General features: G+C 35.5%; 1 protein-coding gene across 1 annotated transcript in view; it reads right to left on the reverse strand.

Moving 5' to 3' along the window:
• Window positions 1-21,721, reverse strand: part of LOC149774627 (transmembrane protease serine 9-like) — a 131,150-nt gene that overhangs the window by 26,408 nt on the left and 83,021 nt on the right. Inside the window, exon 9 of the mRNA XM_089944955.1 lies at window positions 19,329-19,505. Coding sequence (XP_089801081.1) covers window positions 19,329-19,505 — 177 coding nt within the window. The remainder of the gene's footprint in view (window positions 1-19,328; window positions 19,506-21,721) is intronic.

The following is a 21,721-nucleotide window of genomic DNA, read 5'->3' on the forward strand; positions in this document are numbered from 1 at the left end:
AAAGACAAGATTATGTTTCTCCTGTGGAGGGAAAAAATATCGTGAGTTACGGAGATATTATGAAAAAAGATCCTCCTCGGTAATAAAATGCGAAGAAGATTATATTAATCGTTTCAAAGCAAATTTCGATTTAAACAAAGAGAATATCATATATGGAAATGAAATCAGCGATTCCCATGAGTGAATATAAATCGCATCCCATCATCGAAGGTTACGAAGCATCTGAGGATGGTAATGTCAGAAACATCAAAACAAAGAAACGTGTTGGTAGTATTTGTAATTCGGGATATCTCAAATTTACAGTCCATAAAAGAAATGAAAGAACAGAATGTTATTCGAATCATAGATTTATATTCGAATGCTACAAAGGACCAATAGAGAGAGGACTTGTTATCGACCACATTGACGGTAATAAACTTAACAATAAACTTTCCAATCTGCGCGCGGTAACCCAGAGTGAAAATTCAAGATTTGGTAATAACCGTGGATTTCCTAATTATTCGAGGACTGTTAAATCAGTGAATCAAGCAACAGGTGAGGAAATCGCGTTTACATCGATGTCTGCAGCAGCAAAATATTTCGTTATTGACTCGCATTCAGTAAAACGAGTGGCAGAAGGAAAATACAACGCAACATTTTCTTATGATGCTGATTCGTGGATCAAATTCTCCTATGTACCAATAATATTTGATTCGGAGAGTGACGAAGAATAATTGAATATCTCCGCAAAACAAAAAAAAAGATTAATTTTGAAAATTCTCCTGGGTTTTATTTATTTTTTTCCCCAGAAATATTTCTGGGATACAGATTTGGAAAATCTCACTTGCGATTTAAAAATCAGAGATTCTCACGATTTCACCAAAAGATTGATACTTACAGTTTCTCCGCGTATATCAAGTAAATTTCCTTTTTGATCCGTTAATTTGAAATTTATTCTTGTCAATAATCGATTATGACATCGCAGGTAAAACGGATTCATCGGTTCCTTGATTATCAAGTAACCAGGAGATGCGCTAGGTGAAAATGAATACAATATAAAACCCTGATGGGCTTGATTTGACTCTGACGCATCAACATTATAACTACCCTCGACAACATCCGCGTGAAGATAAATCGCGATAACTTCCGTTATATTAACGATACCCGGCGATATATGTCGTCCACCTTTGTCAGGATCGTTATTGTGTTTAAGAATCAATTCTGAATGTATTTTTTTAGTCCATGAAGCATGTAATTTCGGAAATAAATCATCGATGGTATCAGTGACGGATTTTCTCATCGCATCAAAATCAGAATTAGGAAATTTGAAATTTGGCAGTGTTTCCTCGGTTAATTCAAATACTCTCATGAATTTTTGTTTCTCACCCGAGTTCTTGATCAACTCGAATTTGCTGATAGGAAGAACATAGTCGGCAATTGATATATCGTCGACTATCGCCCGAATAAACATATCATGATAATATTCAATATCATTCGCAAGTTGATTTAAAATTTTCACGTGCTTTATAATTTCACTACATGAACTAGATTTATTTAGGATGCATTCATGAAATGATCCTCGCAATAAATTTAATTGTAATTCGTGTTCTTGAATAAACTCGTCTAGAGTTCTTCTTACCAAGATACCGTCTATGGGGGCTATTATCCTGTTAATGTGGGTAGCGTCGAAGATTTTTACATCTGGGGGGATTTTAGGAAGAGGCAACCATGAGAGAATTCTTTCGTTAATAAAAGTGAAAGCGAATATTACTAGGTTAATTTTGTGGTTATTCATGAGATTGATGGCGCTGTGGATCAAAGGTTTGTGTTTGATATCTCCATACCATCCTTCGTTGGTTGTAAAATCTTCCTTTTTTGGTTCCGGTAGTTCTGGAAGGGTTTCATCATACCAACCTGGAATAATAACATCCGATTTCTTTGGTTTTATCAGAGGTGCGACCTCGGGCCAACCTAATATATTTCTAATCGATGATTGGTAAATATCTACCACGTACGGTGATTTCACTTCTATCATTGACGATAGTGTTGGATCATGTGAAGATATCTTTATTCCCGGAGTAGCATCGCCGGTTAAATTTGATATTCTAGTGGTAAACTCATTATTCAGTTGATCAATTTCATAACTGCCCGTTGGTATACCAACGACGATCCAATCGGGTGTTCCATCGGGTTTATTTTTATTTGCAAAAACAAGTGAATTATTTGGCATCAAATTACCGAATAATTTCGATCTAACATTAGGCCAGCTGTTGTAGACGCGCAATTGTGTTAATGCAATTTCGTTAACGCTAATTGGTGTTGAGAAATTAATACTAAACTCGGGTTTCGTTGAACTTAGCGATATTAACGTTGTTGTTGGCGGTGTCGTGTTTGTCACGATCTGGGCTAACTCGGACATTATTAATATTCATTTGTTCAATCTCCGAGTAAATACTAATCATTGAAGAAAATTCTAGATCGGATATAATACCATCGTTGAGACTTTCAGAAAGTAACAATGATAACTTCGAGTACGCGTCACTAACTTTAGCAAGTTTACTTTTATATGATGATAATTTTTCACTTGTGCACGAGGATATCTTTTTTGCGATGATATTAAGAACACCAGCGATTGCTGTTGTTGACGAGATTATTATTGTTGCAACGATTGGCGCTATCATTGTTACTGCGGATAGAATAATTCCTGCACCAGCTACTACGGCCGATACCGCGTAAACAGCAACATCAATGATAACTAATTTGCGCTGGTATTTATTTATTTTTGTTTGATAATCGTCAAGTTGTTTTCGCAACGAATCCTGCCATGATCTCGCCTGATTGTAACGGTAATCAGATGCTGTCATTTATTAATCTACGATAACAATTACGGGATTACCATGTTTATCCTGGAATACCAACTGTTCCCAATCCCGATAAATATTCGAAAATTACAAAATAATCCACCGGTCCTGTGGTGGTTCTATCTGGCGGTTCTAGACGGCATGATGTACCGACATTTTTTTCTATCGAAATAATAAAAAATCCAGGATGGAATTCATGAATTCTACTGCCACTTTCCATTATCACGCTGAATTTTATCTTGGAAATAACATATACTCGATATATGCCGGTAATTGGCACAGTGAAATAAAATCCGATACTACCGTTTTCAGGGTTCCAATCATAATTGTATGTCTTAAACACAAATGGCACATTGCAGACAATATTTTTTGTTTCTACTTCCTTTGGTATCGAAATTCGCGATAATCTTCCAAGGTTCATTGACGATATTTTTGTGTTGATATCGTCAATTTCTTTACCTAATTGCTTTACGTCAGTGGCGTGACCAGTTTTATCGACGGATTGGTCAATCTTTGCTGTTGCAGCAAGAAGTTTCGTGTTTAAATCTTGAATTTTTTCGTCGTACGTTGATGTATCGACTTTTTGACGCGCTAATTCACGTACCACGTTAATTTCATCGTTGATGGATTTTATTTGTACTTGCATCGCGTTAATCCCCCTGGTAAATTCAGGAACAACAACATTGCCGAGTTTAATAATTTCCTCGTTGATTTTTTTGTTGAGATCGTCGATCGATGGTTTCTGACCCATCGAGATATTTACTTCGTTAATTTCGGCAAGAATATTAGTAATTTCCTCGTTGATTTTTTTTATTTTTTTGTTGAGATCGTCGATTGATGTTTTATCGATTTTCTGACTCATCGAGATATTTACTTCGTTAATTTCGGCAAGAATATTAGTAATTTCCTCGTTGATTTTTTTTATTTTCTCGCTGAGATCGTCATGTGATGCTTGATCGGCTTTCTTATCTGATGCGGAGGAAGTATCACTGGATGTTTTTATATTCTCGTCAAATTTTTTGCTAAATTTATCTAAAGCATCGTCAAGTTTTTTAAGGTCGTTATTTAGCCTATTAAGTCTTTTTGTCATTCTATCCTGAAGATCGTCGTGTAATGCTTTATCGGCCTTCAGGGGTAACTTCGCTATAATATCGGCGATATCAGCAATAGATTTTAATACCATCTCCGATTGGCGAGTAAACTGACTAATGTGATCGCGGTATTCGTCTCGCTTAATTATATCAGTTATTTTGACGTTACTAGTTTGTAATCGCCCTTCTGTATTTTGAAAAACAGCAACTTCACCAGGATCAACTTCTGACAACGATAAAAGATTATTAATATCGCTCTTGGTTGCAAACTTTGATGTATCGATGTCGACTGCATCTTTTTTTTCTTTCCTAAAGAGAGATCTACCGTAAATGTCAACCATGATATTTATCTACGGTATATTCAAATAAAATTTTGCGAAAAGGACGAGATGATTTTGAAATTGCATCAAGGACATTAATTGACTCTGGACCGCATATTGGTGGATCCGCTAATGTTTGTGTTGGAAGTGTTGAATACCAAACCGGAAGTTTTAGTTTTGACACGTATTTGATAAATTCATTCGGCGGTGCTAATCCATATGAGTCGAAGTAAATGATTTCGCGAGGATTAATCGCGTAAGCAACCCAGTGAGTGCCAGGGCCGGAATTTTTATCAAGATTTATTATTCCTGTCTCGGTAGGATTTGGTTTATCTGGTAGTTGATCTCGCATAAATACGCCTCTGAAAAATTTTATTTTCTTTTTTTTTGCTTCACTGATTAAATCTAAATTTGAGGCTGGTAGGATCGACTTAGACCGGATCCGTACGGGGGTCGTCTTAGATAAAGGCCGGATCCTTGTTGCGGCTGCATCAATTTTGCTAGAAGAGAGAAGGGGGAGATAAATCCTCCCTTTTTTTTGCGATATCTTCCTCCAACTATCTTTTTTCCCAATACGGAACCTATCCCACCGAGTGCACCTAATCCTATTGTTTTTGCAATCATGGGGGCCGCCGCAGCTATTAATCCTGGAATAGCGGCGAATAAAGGAAAAATACCACCTACTTTGATCATATCTCTGATTGCACCTATCGAGAGATTCAAGCGAATACCAGTATTTGCTGATCTGGCTCTGGTGAAATGTCCGTGTTGATTTTTAGTTAACGATAGTTTATTAGGTCCACCGTGAAGTTGATTACTTTTTAAGGTTAAACTTAAACCTCGTCGTGCTGTTGTTGCTGCATGAAGTTTTTTCACCTGACCGGGGGTCAGAGTTACGCTGACGTGATCGTATGGCATATTAATAATCACTTAATCTAAATTTAGAATTTATCACATGTTCTCTACGGATGCGTCGATAACTCTCATTCTACCACTAATACCTTCTAGGATCATTGTTCTATCGCTGAGAATAACCGCGATTGCTCTTGCTGGTCCTCCTGTGTTAATTCTGGCTTTGAAATGAATATCAACGACAGACTGCTTTACCAAATCGAGATGTTCCAGGGAAAAGTAATAGATGGGATAGAGAGTATTAAAATCTAACTGTGATATTTGCAATCCGGTATCAATATTTTGATCACGTCCCATAAAACTTAGTAATCGATGATATGCACGTGCCGTCGAATAATTTTCAAAATCGATGGCTATTTCCTCAGATGGCTCCTGTTGGCCATTTATTCTCAACGATACATTTGTTGCCTCTAATCGATCGAATATCATGTTACTATGTAATTGATCGTCTCTGATCATGCTTTGCAGGGCAACAAAGATATGTCTAGGTGCGGAAGAGCCTTGCTGTGAAGCAATTCGCCAGGTAAAAATTCCGTCCAAATTAACATTTTCGTTGGAGTCAGTCATTGTTGTCAACCAAGACATGATGGATTTTCCTCCTTGATTCATAAATGATAATAATTTTTCTTCTATGATCATTGATGGAACTATTGCTGGCATCCACAAGGTAATTTTTTCAAGGACAACTTTACCAGGATCACCAGGATCTCTCCAAATGGCTCTGTCATCATTGGCATCTCGAACGAAAGATATCGTATGCTTCGCTCCGTAAATAACTTTTCTGAAATGTCTGCAAAATCCAAAAATATGAGATAATGGAATTGCACAGGAGAATTTTCGTTCATCTCCCTTCAACATATTTTTTCTTATGGCAAATCCAAGATTGTAATTGCCATTGGGGGCAATCATCACTGAACGAACATCAGCGGGTTGGCCAGCGGGGTCTAACGGTCTACCAATATCAAATGGTAAATGTTCAGGGTAGTTGGAATTATCCTTGGCAAACATCATACTAGGACCGGCTGATCTGGTAAAATCATCCGAGTATCTCGCTAGACCTATGATAGTCGTTGCTATATCAACGTTGTTCGTAATTGATTCAATCTCTCTTCCATCAATCATGTAAGTGGCATTCTTGAATAATGCCATGATACCATTATTGACAAAACCAACACCAAAATCCGCATCGTAGTTGGTACCATCAGCTGCCTTTACAATTTTTCCAACAAATTCGATATACGCCTCAGATGGAAGAAAATATCTTGTTGTATCGTGGACTTGAATTTCCTTCCGATTTCTTGAATCTGGCTCAACTACATCGTACGAGAAATACTGAAAATCTCGCACTGATGTGTCCCTACCTACTGGCTCGTCCATATCAAATACTTCATTTGACACTTGTGCGAACATTTATTACTAATAATATCGTCTAAAACGAAGACCACTACCTGAAACAAAACTTGTATTTGCTAAATTTGTATTAGCAACATTCTGTGCTGGATTTATATTAGCAACTTCCTGCACTAGATTTGTTATAGCAGCTTCCTGTGCTAGATCATTTATTTTTTTATTTGCCGCATCATTTATGACCTTACTAACTTCAGGTGGCATTTCTCTGGTAATGGGTAATTTAACAGGTTGCTTTTTACGTACTAAACTTAATATTTTATTTTTGATAGCGTTGAAGCCTTTACTGGCCAAATTACCGATACCAGAAACAGCAGTCTCACCTATCTTTCCTATCGCTTTCAATCCTAGTTGTTTTACCATTGGTCCAATTTTAGGTATTACTCGCGTGACAAGACTTCCAACGATATCGCCGAATCCATTACCGTGAATATATTTGTATACTGGCAATCGAGAGTTTACTATGCGGACCTGATTAGGTCTGCGTTGATGTTTGTGAATAATCATATTATTTCAATTGTGTTGATTTAATCGATGAGTTCATCGACAAACTCCTTGTAAATGTGAGAATCGATGATACCACCACGGAATAATCGCTGACAAATATCTGATGCTTCGTTGACTATCTCACGGGAATTATTTCCTGCTCGCTTTCCTCCGATTAATACTTCAAGACGAGATACATCGTTGACAACACTATCGGGACAAACTGAATATCCACTTCCTGTGTGTGATTCTGGAGATTCCAATGGCGTTACGTAGAATAAATCGTCTGACGGCGTTGAAGATTTCTTCTTCTCCTCTGATGATGACCCCGGCGATGTTCCCGACGACGTCCGTGGTGAATATATTTCTGGTGGAGATGGGGGAGTCCCAGCCGGGTGTCTTTCTAGTTTTTTACCCTCAGGATCGTATAATAAATATTTCTCAGTGGGACCCCTGTAGTTTGAAGCTGTTGGTTCCGGAGGTGGGTCCATATACCAGGGGCGTTCTACGTGAGGATAAAACTTTTCACGTATTTCAGGAAATTCAATAGAGTGGCGAATATCAAAGGAGGATGAATCAGAACTTTCATCTTTAGGTGACGAACTTTTACTTTTAGGTGACGAACTTTTACTTTTGGGTGGCGAATCCTCAAATTTGGGTAGTGAACCCTTAAATTTGGGTGTTGAAATTTTTACATCTTTCCTTACTTGATAATTAACAATATCCGACAAAAATTTTGAAAAATCATCATCTTTATAATTTACTGGTTTTCCTAAACTACCAAAATAAACTATCGCATGCCAAACAATATCGTTGACTTTATCAGCATTAATATCTTTTTTCAAATAAATTTTTTTAGTTTTCAAATCAGTTTTTGAAGCAATTACAACTCTCGCAACATCATCTTCACGAATTACATGTATGTTATCTTCATCCAAATAATTATCAGCAGGTAAACTAGAATCAGGAATAAACCAACCAGATTCATCGTATATGTATTTAGGTACAATTATCGGTTCATCACTCTGATCTTTTTTCTTTTTCGATTTTCTCTCTTTTTTCTGTGGTAGAGTTCTCTCTTTTGGTCTAGCTCCTAATTCCTCTGGTTGAAATATTGGCTCCTGTGGTTGAATATCTTCCTGTGGTGCTGCTTTTCTTCCTCGTTTTTTAGGTGTTGGTCTAACTTCTAATTCCTCTGGTTGAAATATTGACTCCTGTTGTTGAATATCTTCCTGTGGTGTTTCTTTTCTCCCTCGTTTTTTAGTTTTTTCCTTCTTCTCCTGTTGTTTTCTTTCTTTCTCCTCTTGTTTTCTTTCGTCCGCTACTTGCTTATTAAATCTTTGTGTATCTCTTGCCGCTTCTAAAAATCTTCTGTAACGCGGATCCGTTACTACACTCACATGTGTTTTTCCCGTATAAACTTTATATACCATGCTGTACCAATTATCACGAGTTCCATATCTTTTTTTTCCTATTGGAGTCAAATATTCATTTCGATCGCTAAAATAATTTTCCGCAAAATCACCAATTTGTTCTATAGTATACAATGCCGAGAGAGGTCGCGATATCATATTCCATCCCTCCTCGGTAAAATTTTCTCTTAAATTCTCAATATTAAACTTTCCTTTTATCATTAAAGGTTTTCCTCCAGGTTTTTTTCCTCCAGGTTGTCCTCCATCAGCAATTGCAAGTTGTTGCGCCGCTGCTGCTATTGCTAATCGCTCGGGTAATGTTCGTGATTGATCCTCAATACCTTTCAACATAGGAAAGATTCCACGTTTTCTAGCATCTGGATCTTTTTCGTCGCCATATACAACCTGCTCAATTGTTCCGGTCACTGGCTTCAACCATTTTGCCGAAGTTTCTGAAATTCCATGTTGCATATCTTCGTAACCACGAACATTTCTCTTAAATAATCGTTTTGTCGGAATTAGCTTCTTTAATGCCGCTAATTGATCTCGCGCTAATCTAGCAGATTGAGGCTCTCCAACTGTGCTAACTTTTCGACTCATCTTATTTTCAACTATATTGTTTTATTGTGAAATAAAATTAGTATCCGCAGTCGGAATTTGCAATCACAAATAAATTTTACAATACCCCCCCCCAAAAATTGCTGTTTTTTTTTATGTCTGAAAATGCACTTTGGGTTGAAATTTTGCGGATTAATTTGCGCAGGAGGGTTTATTTTTGAAATCTGAGGCTTCTACGGATAAATGTTTGGTAGGAGGGTTAAATTTATCTGAGCCACCTGGTCTGTACACCCTCCCTGCTGCTATACCTAACTGATATTGGGAGCGACATTCAGGTACATGTATCGTCATAAATCCATGTGGGGTTGCTATTGCACGTGAAAAGAAGCTTTTCAACTTGATTATATCCATATTCCCGGATAACCAATTATAATTAATGTTTCGTAGTAGAGCATGTGTATCGCCTCCATTAAACACAAATATGATATGACAGTTATCTCTAATTAGTTTAGTGTTTTTGTGTAATTCGCTGTGTAACGCATATAACATCAATGTTTGTGTGTCTGCTTGGAGAAAATATCCAAGCTGTATTGCTTGTCGAGCATCACGTTATCGTATGCTGCGAGATTATAAATACATCCATTCAGATTATTTACAGATGGGACTTCATCAATATCGATCTTAAAATCAATAGTATTATTAGCATCCTTGTGCAACCATTATGCATTTCCATGTAAATCTTTAAGAACATCGTGACATCGTTGATCATCTAGGGATGGTGTCACTAAATAGAACTAATACCATCGTAGACATCTATATCATATGATGTAATACTTGCGTCTTACCAGGCCCAGATGTGGCTATGATAAGTGATCTGATATAATTTAGTAGCGCTGTATGATGTTTGACTGGCTCTTGCTTTTGTGTCGCTGAAAAAGTAACAATATTTATGTTGTAGATATACAATAATTACTATGGATTTATATTGTGTTGCATAACTACGTAGGTCTGAAGGCCCACTAGTCTTACTGTATTAAGTTACAGTAAGTTTGGAGTCTTGTGTTTTGTGAGATTGGCAGACAAACTTGGCAATGCATATCAGATACAAAGATAAAATGTTAAAGAAGCAACACAGAAACAATGCAGACCATTTTTGGTTCTGCTATTTTTTGCCATATTACAGGACAAATATAATTAGGAGAAACATACATTATATGTGAAATATGTGCATTGGTTTCATTCAGTCATCAATTTCATAAAATGGTAGTGTGATATTTATTGTCGACTGACTGCTTAAATTTGCGTAAATATATGCCAGATTTGAGAGATGTCACGTTTCTCGCAGCACACACTACAAATGATCTTGCATAGTTTTCAAAAATCTAAGGGCGGGAAAAAAGGATAAAGCTAGTATATCTGAATTATACAAGCTCGTCAACTCAAGATTTGTTTTAGCCAACGACATATTGATTTGTAGTATGCAAGGGTGTAAGTTTTTTTTTTTTTTTTTAAAGCAAATACAAAACAAACAGGAAAGATCACATAATTCTGGAAACTTATGATCACATTTTTGGATAGGCATTTTCAAACGGAACAAGTACCATTATCATTTTAATCGAACTTATTACGACGTAGAGAGAGATTAAGACTGATAATTTGTGTGTGTGTATGTGTGTGTGTGTGTGAAAGAGAGAGAGAGAGAGAGAGAGAGAGCGAGAGAGAGAGAGAGAGAGAGAGAGAGAGAGATACTATCTTATTTCTGCTTTCAAAAATTATCACGACATAATTTTTCGTCCTATTCAGGCCCAATATTCCCATGTTAATGACACATTGTCCCCAACGTGAAGGTCCTTTGTTCCTCATCTTAAATTACATTCGTAGCTAGACAGTCATATTCCATTGCCATTCATTATCCCTATCTTAAATTCCCCTTGCCCCTATACAGTCATAATACATTATATATCCCTATGAGACCAATCTGGTGTCCTGGTGGTTAGAGCACCTTCAGCGGACTCTGACGGTCGTGGGTTCGAACCCAGGCTGTTTCATGCCAAGATCTTCTCAAAACTATACGAGCAGGTGCCTCCCGTTGTCAGTGTGCGTATGTGTGTGTGTGTGTGTGTGTATGTGTGTGTGTGTGTGTGTGTGTGTGTGTGTGTTTGTGTGTGTGTGTGTGTAGTAGTAGTAGTAGTAGTATTAGTTTGCATCACATCAGCACAAAAGAGTCTACATAGTGCAAACTAAAATTTAAGTTTTGAAAATGATAAAATGAGTTGCACAATAATGGAAGACAAATCATTCTAAACAAATGTAAAGTTTAATTACAAAAACAATAATACATAAAATGTAAACATATCAGATGTCTGTACAATATGTATACAATAACGTATTAGGTAACACATGTATATCATTATAACGTGACTAAAATTCCTCGCATCCTTCAGCATGTACTTTAAACGTTTATGGCTGTATCGAGTGGTACGTCCTCGTAAAGTTTCTTCATGCAGTTCACATTAAACTAATTGTGTCCCATAATTGTACTTAACGGTGAAGCTTATGTTAAGTTCACCACTCGATGTGATGGCCTTTTTGGATGCGAGTGATGTTCTCCAATTTCAAGAATTATATTTAAGCAGCGACTAAAGTCGTGCGCCAACCTGGTGGATGGGCTTAGTGATGATTGTATTCCTTACAACTGCATGCTTAGCAATAACTAATTTTGAAATAAACTTTTTTTAAAAGTTCCATAAGATAGTATTTTGGTATTTCAGGTCAAGTATTAAGTAAACTGCTTCCCTAAAGACATTATCGTGGTTTTGGTAAGAAATATTGAATATCCAATCATGCTAAATCCTTAATATTTTCAATATTGTATCAGTTATATTATATTCTATCAGATACGTTAGTGAATTTCATGAAATTAGTACACTTGAAGGAAAATTGTGATATGATATATATTTTTTAAATCTAAAATGTAACACATTATGTACATGCATTTCAATACTCGGACTGTGACTCTATTGCAAACATTATTTATTTTCAATAAAACAGTTTTCCGTTGGGCTTCATGATGATAGTTACCGTTTTCTTTTCAATACGCACACGAACTTCTCTCTCTCTGTCTCTCCCTCTCTCTCTGTATCATCAGCGGTGTGCAATCATATCATCGGTAGAGTGACAATACCGTAAAGGAGTAAAATTGTCACCTTTCTATCGATCTGATTGTGTCCGCCACCAAAGTCTGGTCACGATGAAGAGTACATGTCCATAAATTATCATCCGATAATAATGTTTTGAAACATAACACGTATATGAGAAAATATAATTTCATAAATAGTAATGAGAAAATTCCCTTCATGACACATCTACCAACTCTTCTAACTCCAACTATTGTATTATTTACAGGTTAACACAGTGTAAACGTTTAGTCGTATTGCATATCTCCAGCTGTATTAATGATGTATAAACGAAACTTCTTAATGTAATGTCGTACGAAGGTTACCCCTGTGTGAAACATATGCGTATATGCATACGTGATTGTCCTTTGAATATATATTGTCATACTCCCAGTGACAGTTCACGCATTTTACTGTCATGAGTACTCAGATGACATTACATTGCACGTGCATTTGAGAGATACAGTACTGATTGGTAAAGTTCTGTCGATATCTATATTCAGTTTAAACTTGTGAATATAATGGAATAAAAACTGTTGTCGAGAATATAAAAATCCCACTTGAGTAATTGAACGAATTATTAGATACCGTATTGTCTTGATGTAAACTATTTGTACATGTTATATCGCAGCAGATTTGTGGTGGTTAGCTTGACAGGTAACAATACAGATTGACATAAGGGCTATGCTCGCAATATATCGGAAGATTGCAATGCTTAATCACTCACTGTTTGATGGCATTTATTATTTTTTACTTAGGAATCTCTAGGATAACGTTAATCAAAATGACTGTAATTATGTGATGCATTCATTAGTTTAAAAATTCATACTTTAATTTTCATTGAGCTCCCATGGTAAGATGGTATTCATTCGTCTTTAATGTTATATAACTCATGTATTATAAAATGTCATTCACTATTATATTGATATGAATGCGTTCTTAGTAAGTTTCATGCCGAGATTGCTTGAATATATGTCTTAAATGATATCGATCTTGTATGCTAAAATAGTGATGTCATAGTGTAACTAGACGTTTCTAGCAGTTGCCACAGACATTCCATGTTTGGTAATGAGGAGATGATGTGTATATCAGTTGATAGGCTGAGAACGGATCGCATTGGCCTTACTCTGATGAATTACGATAAGACGGCATCTGACATAACGGGAATGGAAATAAAGTTCGACGCCAAAAATAAAATAATGACAAATACTTAGGATAAATTTCATTTATTTGAAGATAAAAGTAGCCCCATATGTGTATCACACGGTGGGAAAAGAAGACATACAGTCAAAGTACGGTTGGTGACCCGAAGAGGATGAGCATATAAAGAGAAAACAAGAAAAACACTACGGCGACTCTGACTTGTCATCAATTTTGAATTGGTGAGAACCGGAAGCAACCAGGTTATTCATGCATGCTGAGCTAAAGAGTTTGTTAATTCACTTTAGTATGTGATGAAATTGGTATTTTTTTTTGGAAAAGCAGAAATGCTAATTCAATTTCGTATGATTTTTTTAGTTCTATTTCCAAAAGAAGAATTATCATATATTTGTCATGTTCAATTTTATTTTGTTTATGCAATTTATTAAATTGTTATATTTTGTATACGGGGGCTCGTGCTGTTCTAGAACATATCCGTGTTATTTAATCCATTATTTCATATCTTATTTTATTATTTACTCGATCAGGGTAATACCACCAAGGTTGGTAATCTCCTAGATAATAACAACCAAAGTACCATAAATAGGGAACATATCTCACCGTAATGCGGATATTCTCGCTTAATGATCGTCTCAAACTGCAAACAACACAGATCCTGGTGTGCCGTAGTATAATGCATATTCAACAATAATTCTTTTTCTCATTACTCCAAATATCTGCAGAGACCCATTCCTGCCAACACATTTCCGACGGCAGATCTGAAGCCGTGTCGGTTGCAGTTGTATTCGACTTATAATTGTAGTTGTTGAGAGCAATCAAAACTAATTTGTTGAAGATTTGTTATATTTTTATATTCAGATTAGAACTGAGCATAATAATTCTAGAGGCCAATAGTGTTGTTCGTTCAGAAGACATCCAAGAAGGCGACATATTAAATAACAACACATACAAAAACGTCAATGTACGACAAATATATACAGAATTCTGGCAAGCAGGACAAGAAGATCGCTTCGTAAGTTAAATACCGTAATCCCACACATCATTTTATCACATGCACACAGAGCATCTTTAAATATGAAGAAACTTTACATAAAACAGTTCCAAAGCGAAGCCCAATTATACTGATTGAAACCGGTAATAATGTAGTTTCAGTGATATAAAGGTAAAACGATATGCTGCAAATTCGTTAGCACGCAATGGGGGTAGAATGGTATTGAACGACCTCCCCATATTCCACATAAGTGATAAGCTTCTTAAGTTGTGACTCATGCATGATGCAAACATGTATCGTTCAAAACAATTAGGATAGAACAAAGTATTATATATGGTCACCTAAGCTACGAACAGGGCAAGTCAATGCAAAACATAGCAGTTCTGACGATTTACAGATCGCGGTGTATGAAAGGGGGTTTAGAATAGCATATGATCGTTAGATACTTGCATATCATTATCCACTGTGTCTTTGTTTTCAACAGGAATCAACATTATCATACTTCCAAACCTACCTAAAGTTATAAGGGTACAAAAGGAGATTGGCAACTAAATATCATTTGTTTCGAATACGATGTAGTTACTATGGAATAATTTGCAAACTTAGTCAATGAATGGATTTGCTTTTTTACGACTTCATGTTGAGAGAGGGAGAGAGAGATACACAGAAGACAGAGAGATTTACAAACTATACGTTTGATTTTCCCGTAATGAACTCAAGGAATTTTCGATATTGTCCTAAAAAAGCGATTACAATGATTAATGAGAGTTTCATCTCCCATGAGATCTGCCTTTCTTCCGCGAGGGTGTCCAGCTGACAAATCAGTGTACGGAAGCCACCAAGCATTGTTCAACGACAAAATATACATACATTTATACCGTACATGGAGCAATGCATACATGTTTTAAACTGCTGGCAAATGCATCAGGTTCGCACATATGATAATATATTTATTAGTAGTGTACTTAAAACAATTCAGATTCAACAGCGTACAAACGATCACAAAATGCAAATATGTTCCTTCAGATGCTTTGAGAGACAACAAAACCAACAACTTAATCTAATAATATGTACATTTTCGTCGTACATTCGTACAACGTTACTTAGGGTCAATACTTGTTTTATAGGTAACCAACTGAACTAACATGTATCTCGTCGTAGATACGATTGCGGAAAGATTCACTAAAACCACAGAAAACACGTTTACTTTAACCTAACTAATACTCATTTTCATGTGGATTTATGGCATGTTCCGTTTCTAACTGACACTCTGGTCTATGGAGCTTGTCAATTGTGTGGACGCTATCCATTTGTGTTCTCCAGCCATAGGGGTACGTGTTCAATTTGTATTGTATTTGAAATGTGAAGCCTATTCGTTTTTTTAATGTCGTATCGTGAAAAGATGCTTTTATTACCAGGGAGGTTTGAATCGTTGTGAACTTCTGAATTGCATGTTGCTATTAGTTTCATTTTGTAGCATACATATAAAGATATTAATTCCGGAACAGGTTTTATGACCAGTTTGGTTTTATCCTAGCTGTTATGGGCTGTCTGAAGCTGTCAATAGATGCATAGGGCTGTATATAGCACTGCACGTATGTCTATCCGTGAGTCTGTGCGAATGGTGGATCCAATAACTGAGGGTGTAGCCAACACAAGTTGGCCAACCTATAATAGGAAAAGTTTGTGCTGTCGGTGCATATGCGTGCGGGTATCTCAATATATCTGTCTGGCAGTCTGTTTGTCGATATGGAAGATGATGCAAGACCATACGAAGACGAAACCGCTAGCTTGTAAACTTGTGTGCATGGTCTATACATGAAGTGTGTGTACTGTCTACACAAGTGAGGGCCAACCCAATAATTCTAGAGAGCTGTGGGGTTTGGCAGTGAACTAATTTTACAACTTTTATACACACTCACACACTAACACACACACACACACATACACACACACACACACACACACATATATATATATAGATTAGTTTATTTTATATACATTATCATGTTTCATTACATTGTGCTGTGTTGTCATTCGAACCAGGGATCCATTTATGTCTATCCTGTTACACAATGAACTCTTTTCTTTTTCTGACCAACGAAGTTTACAATTCATTTGTGAACTTGAATATGATTTTTACCCACTATTCTTCGTCCTGAAGAATGCTCGGTCTGTATCAGAAAATACGTTTGGATGTCGGATGTAAATTGATGGAAATACGTCCTGCTCGTCGCCGTCACCTCCAACAAAAGAAGCGATCTCTAACTGATTACTGTACCTCGTTTTTTTTCCTGGACTATCTGATGGTGTTATAGGGTTTATCTCCATGTTTAGTACAATATATGAGGAACCCGGAGAAAATCCCGGAAAGAACACTGATCCACTATAATCTACTGGCAAGATTTATCTCCTATCAACATTGGCCGCAGCTGAAAATCGAACCCACACAGACAGAGGTGAAACGGCAGTGATCTTTAACTTTGAGAGATTTCGACCACTATGCCATTCGAGGCCCCTTGACAATCTGCTTCTCAAATCATTTTAGATAATCTAAAAGTTTTGGGAAATGCAGTGAAGTCATTCAAGGAATAAATCTGAATTGTATTGCAATTGAATTGTCTTTATTTGTGAATTACTAGTATCCATTATGTAGCAAATATATTGCAAAGTAGAGATATTTAGTGATTACACTTATTCATTATGATAAAACAATTATGCAGACTGAAGTTATAAAAAGTTCAGATTAGTGAAATATAGTTTTTATTATCTTACATTATTCTCATCTTATAACAAATCTACAATAGATGTTCCTCAAGACGATGTGGCCACATCCCTTTGAGAATTATGTATATCTCATACAGATATGAGTAACGGTACAAACAATTTGTTTCATGCTTAAGTAAGACCCGACATCATTTATTTTATTATAGCTTCATTTTTGCTTGTATCCATGTCAGGAACTCTGTGACCTTTGCATAGACTCCGGGCTTATTAGCCAAGGCACATCCATCCCCCCATGATGTGGCTCCTATAACTGTGTATTTACCTGAAAACAATAGTTTCAACTGTAAAATAACAATATAATGTCTGTTTTGAAAACTATAAAGAACTAAATGATATTTTTGAGCTCTCAGGAGATGATGTATGAAGCAGATTACATCGTAATACAATGAGTTCTTCAAGGTACTTTGGGAATTGGTCTATTAGATATACTACCTCAGGAATGCAATGAATGTGACATCTCTATATTACATTTTACTAAGATAATGATCACAAATTTAGAAAATGATTTTCTGTGACATATAGGTGTTCCATTCTTGAACTCGTAAATTAATTTTATAAGCCTGCCATAAAAAGGTGATTGTTATGGGTGTTCTCCATTACATCCACACATGATTAAGAAAGGTAATTCACAATTGCATCATGAGGAGCAAATCATTAGTAGGAACAGACTGAACGGGATCATTGATAAAATGCTTGACTAACTGCGTGCAACTGCATGCATGAGTACGTTTAGTAGTTGAATTATCCATGCTAAATATGTCAAGAATTTACTTATGTCCATAAAAGCATATATATATATATATATATATATATATATATATATATATATATATATATATATATATATATATATATATATATATATATATATATCCTTCAGAACATGCTTCCTCCGCCTCTGGATTTTCTTAATTAATCCTACCCCCCCTCCCTTGTCACCACTTGCCTGTAAGCCATATGATTTTGTTTTCAGTTTAAACTTGTGCTGTACCTCATTGAGAATGTTATGTGCTGTACCTCATTGGGAATGTTATTGTGATGTACCTCACTGAGAATGTTATTGTGGCTACATCACAGTAGCAACCATTGCAATTTAAAGTAATTAATGTTTTAATAACTACTGTTTCTTTTCCTTTAGTGCTGGACAGTGTAAACGTCTATACATTTATGATCATGTTATACGATTATGCTCAAACCTTTTTTGTGTGTATTTGTGTTAGCATGGAATTTTCAAATGTAAGGCTTCTATTATCTAATCAATCCTAAATGAAAATAGAAATATGATACCATTCTGACATCCAATTTGGCCACCATGGCAGTCAACTATACAGACTAATTTCAATGTTACGTAGCTATTTATAGCACTTTGGGTTGTCCTGATTTATCGTAATAAGGTCATCATAATACCAGTCCTTCAACCAATGAAAGCCAAATTTATTCCTTTATTTTTTTAAAAATATTGTTAGAATGATGTTTTCTTTTAACACATACTTCGTATCTGCCTTCACTGACAGTGTATGTCTTATGCTGTACTAGTGATTATTTATAGAAGTGGTATTCTTAAAAATATAGTTATCCTTTCAGTTCGAGTAGAAATAAACGCAATTCATTTTGATCACGAGGTAACATTCTGACCAATGGAAATGTTACTTTCCTTTACCAGCTACTGGCATTACAAATGCATAGGGTTGACACCATAAGACAGCATATTCTATTTAATTGGTTTTAAATGAAAATAGTGCCAATCTGATGTCAAACATAACCACAGCAACAGTCATATTGAAATCCTTACATTTGAACTCTTTCGAAATGAAGAGTCAGATTTTTATAGGATTTCAAATGTAGTCTTTGCTAGCTGTCTTGTTGATCCTGGATGAAATATATACAGCTCGTATATCACAGGAGCCATCTCGAAACTTGTGTTATTACACTGACTCGAATATAAAAACCAAGATCCAGACAAAACTTTGCAAGGCAAAATGTGGACTTTAAATCATTGATTATATCTTTTTGTATTTCTCGCTTTTGTTCTGTAAGATTGTCACCGAAGGGTTGCTTCTGTAATTGTTATAGGAAAATCCTAACGGGTAGCAGATCTGCCACTCAAAGAACTGACTACTCTAACTGTAGATGACCCCAATGCAGACTCCCACATGAAAACGGAATATATTAGCAATACATTATTACCGTTTATGTTACACACAAAAGGTCCCCCACTGTCTCCACTACAGCTATCCACACCTCCAGTATACAAGTAACCAGCACAAAACATCCGTGGAGTTATGCGATCTTTGTATACACGCTTACATTCACTATCACTGATGATGGGAACTACGGCAGCTTGTAGTATGTCTGGAAGCGATCCTGGAAAAGTATAAAAGCCTAATAATATATTTTCTTATAAACTGCTCAACTACATGAATGATTAGACATTCAATTACTCAGAGCATAATTATCTTAAGAATTCGAACTTATCGGTAATAACAATGTTTTTATCATATAATGGTCACGTTATACAATGAGACTTGTGTCGATAGGTGGTAATTCAGTCCCCATATCCCTGTTTCGTGATGAACTTCGTTGTTAAATTCTGAAGATAGTTATGCTCTGAGTATGAGAAATTACTAAAGAATTATCCCGACCAAGGAAGCAACCTATTTCAGTTGAACATCTAAAGCTCAGAATAACAGCTAATTTGGTCCACACTGTGAAATATATATCACATTGTGTTTATTTGGAAAGCTTTTGTCACCATGAAAACTATAAGATCTAATTATCATTCAGTTTTTAAATCTAAATTACCTAGTATCATATTCTCAGTATAATGATCCACCCAGCTTTGAGATAAGTGTATAGACTCGATAGATTGAATCTAATTTGGGTATTTTGACTATTGTCTTGCAAATTCATTCATACTCTTGCAATCCCATATCCCCATATTTTACTGCAAACAGGATGTTCTTCCAAACGTAATAGACTATCATAGTCATATGTCACTCTCCTAGAGTTCTGAGTTTACATTTTCAGAAAACATGTTGGTATAGGAGTCAAGCTTTAATAAGGTACAAAAACCTCTAATATACCTTTCTTGGTATTTTTTGCTTTCTGCTATCATTATCATAACCTACAACATTTTTAGTATTAACTTATTTGGATTTCCTGATTAGATGCCACTAAAAGGTTCATTTATTTGTGAACTACTGAAACAGGTCAAATTATGTGAAAACGTTGTAACTCAAAAATACAATTATATATACAACACCCATAAAAGTTTATTCATGGTATTTTAATTTATCGCATCTTTCTAGCATATATATTCATGGCAAACTGTATTCAGTCACTATACCTATATATATATATATATATATATATATATATATATATATATATATATATATATATATATATATATATGCAAATGTATACAATACATCAATATCCACACCTATATATCGATGGTAAAGTGTATTCATTATATCAATATCTATACCAATATCAATATATACATGTATGAGCCACACCTGGTAAAATTCTTTCAAGTAAGTTTCGATAATTAGTTTCAAGAATTATCTATTTTAATTATTGGTAGCCACTGCAGTTGGAAAATCAACGTCATGGTACAAACCTGATAGATACCGACACTGGGTTGATACATGTATGATTTCTTCAGGTTCAGTCAAGCAGACAAGTCATTCCAATAATGTACTATTCATGGTAATGGAAGCCATATTTGTTGGCAGATTGGCATAATTGATATACAATACATTTGAAAGATTTTACTACTTTAAATCTTTGACCTCTGGCCTCATGACCACCTCTGTTTATTATATCTAATATCAATGTAACGTCTTTAATGATGCAAGAAAACTAGTCTAAAAATATGATAAGGTTCTGCAAAGTTGCCGTTACAAAGATGTTATATAAAGAATTTATCTTGTATTAGTCAGGTCGCCAAGTGGTTGCTGGGTGACTATTACAAAGATGTTATATAAAAGCTTTCTCTGTCTTTTAGTCATATGGCCAGTGGTTGCTGAGTGGCTACTACAAAGATGTTTTATCAAGTCATATAGTTAGTGGTTTTGTTGTGACTCTTGAACACTAATAGCGAAAACCAATAAGATTTGTAAAATTTAGCAAATGAATTGTTTCCTAGATTATAATTCAAAATGAAACAATGAACTTACATCATTCTAAATTAAATAACACTAATTAATTATTTTGTATCACACATCCAAATGTTAAAGATCTAACTGAATTATAGTGATATTCCGAACAAATTCCATTGTTGAATGTGTTCATGTTCCTGAATTCTTGAACATGGTGGTGTTCCAATGACTTACATTTTCCTGATATGCTAAGTCTTTGAATTTGTCACAATACTATAATCCAAAATGTCCTTGTCTCAATTCAAGATAATTCCAAATACTCCGGTCCAAGAATATTATTGACGAGCAATTTGCATTTCCTATAAATAGTAATTTAAATACATTATTCCACAAAAATGAATAACCCGATATAACAATATAACCAATTCTTCTTCAAGATGTTAAGAAAAGAATGAATCATGTTCAGATGAACAA

The sequence above is a fragment of the Sinohyriopsis cumingii genome, unplaced genomic scaffold (genome assembly GCF_028554795.1).
Source record: "Sinohyriopsis cumingii isolate HCF-2022 unplaced genomic scaffold, ASM2855479v2 utg000160l, whole genome shotgun sequence".
Taxonomy (NCBI): Eukaryota; Metazoa; Mollusca; class Bivalvia; order Unionida; family Unionidae; genus Sinohyriopsis; species Sinohyriopsis cumingii.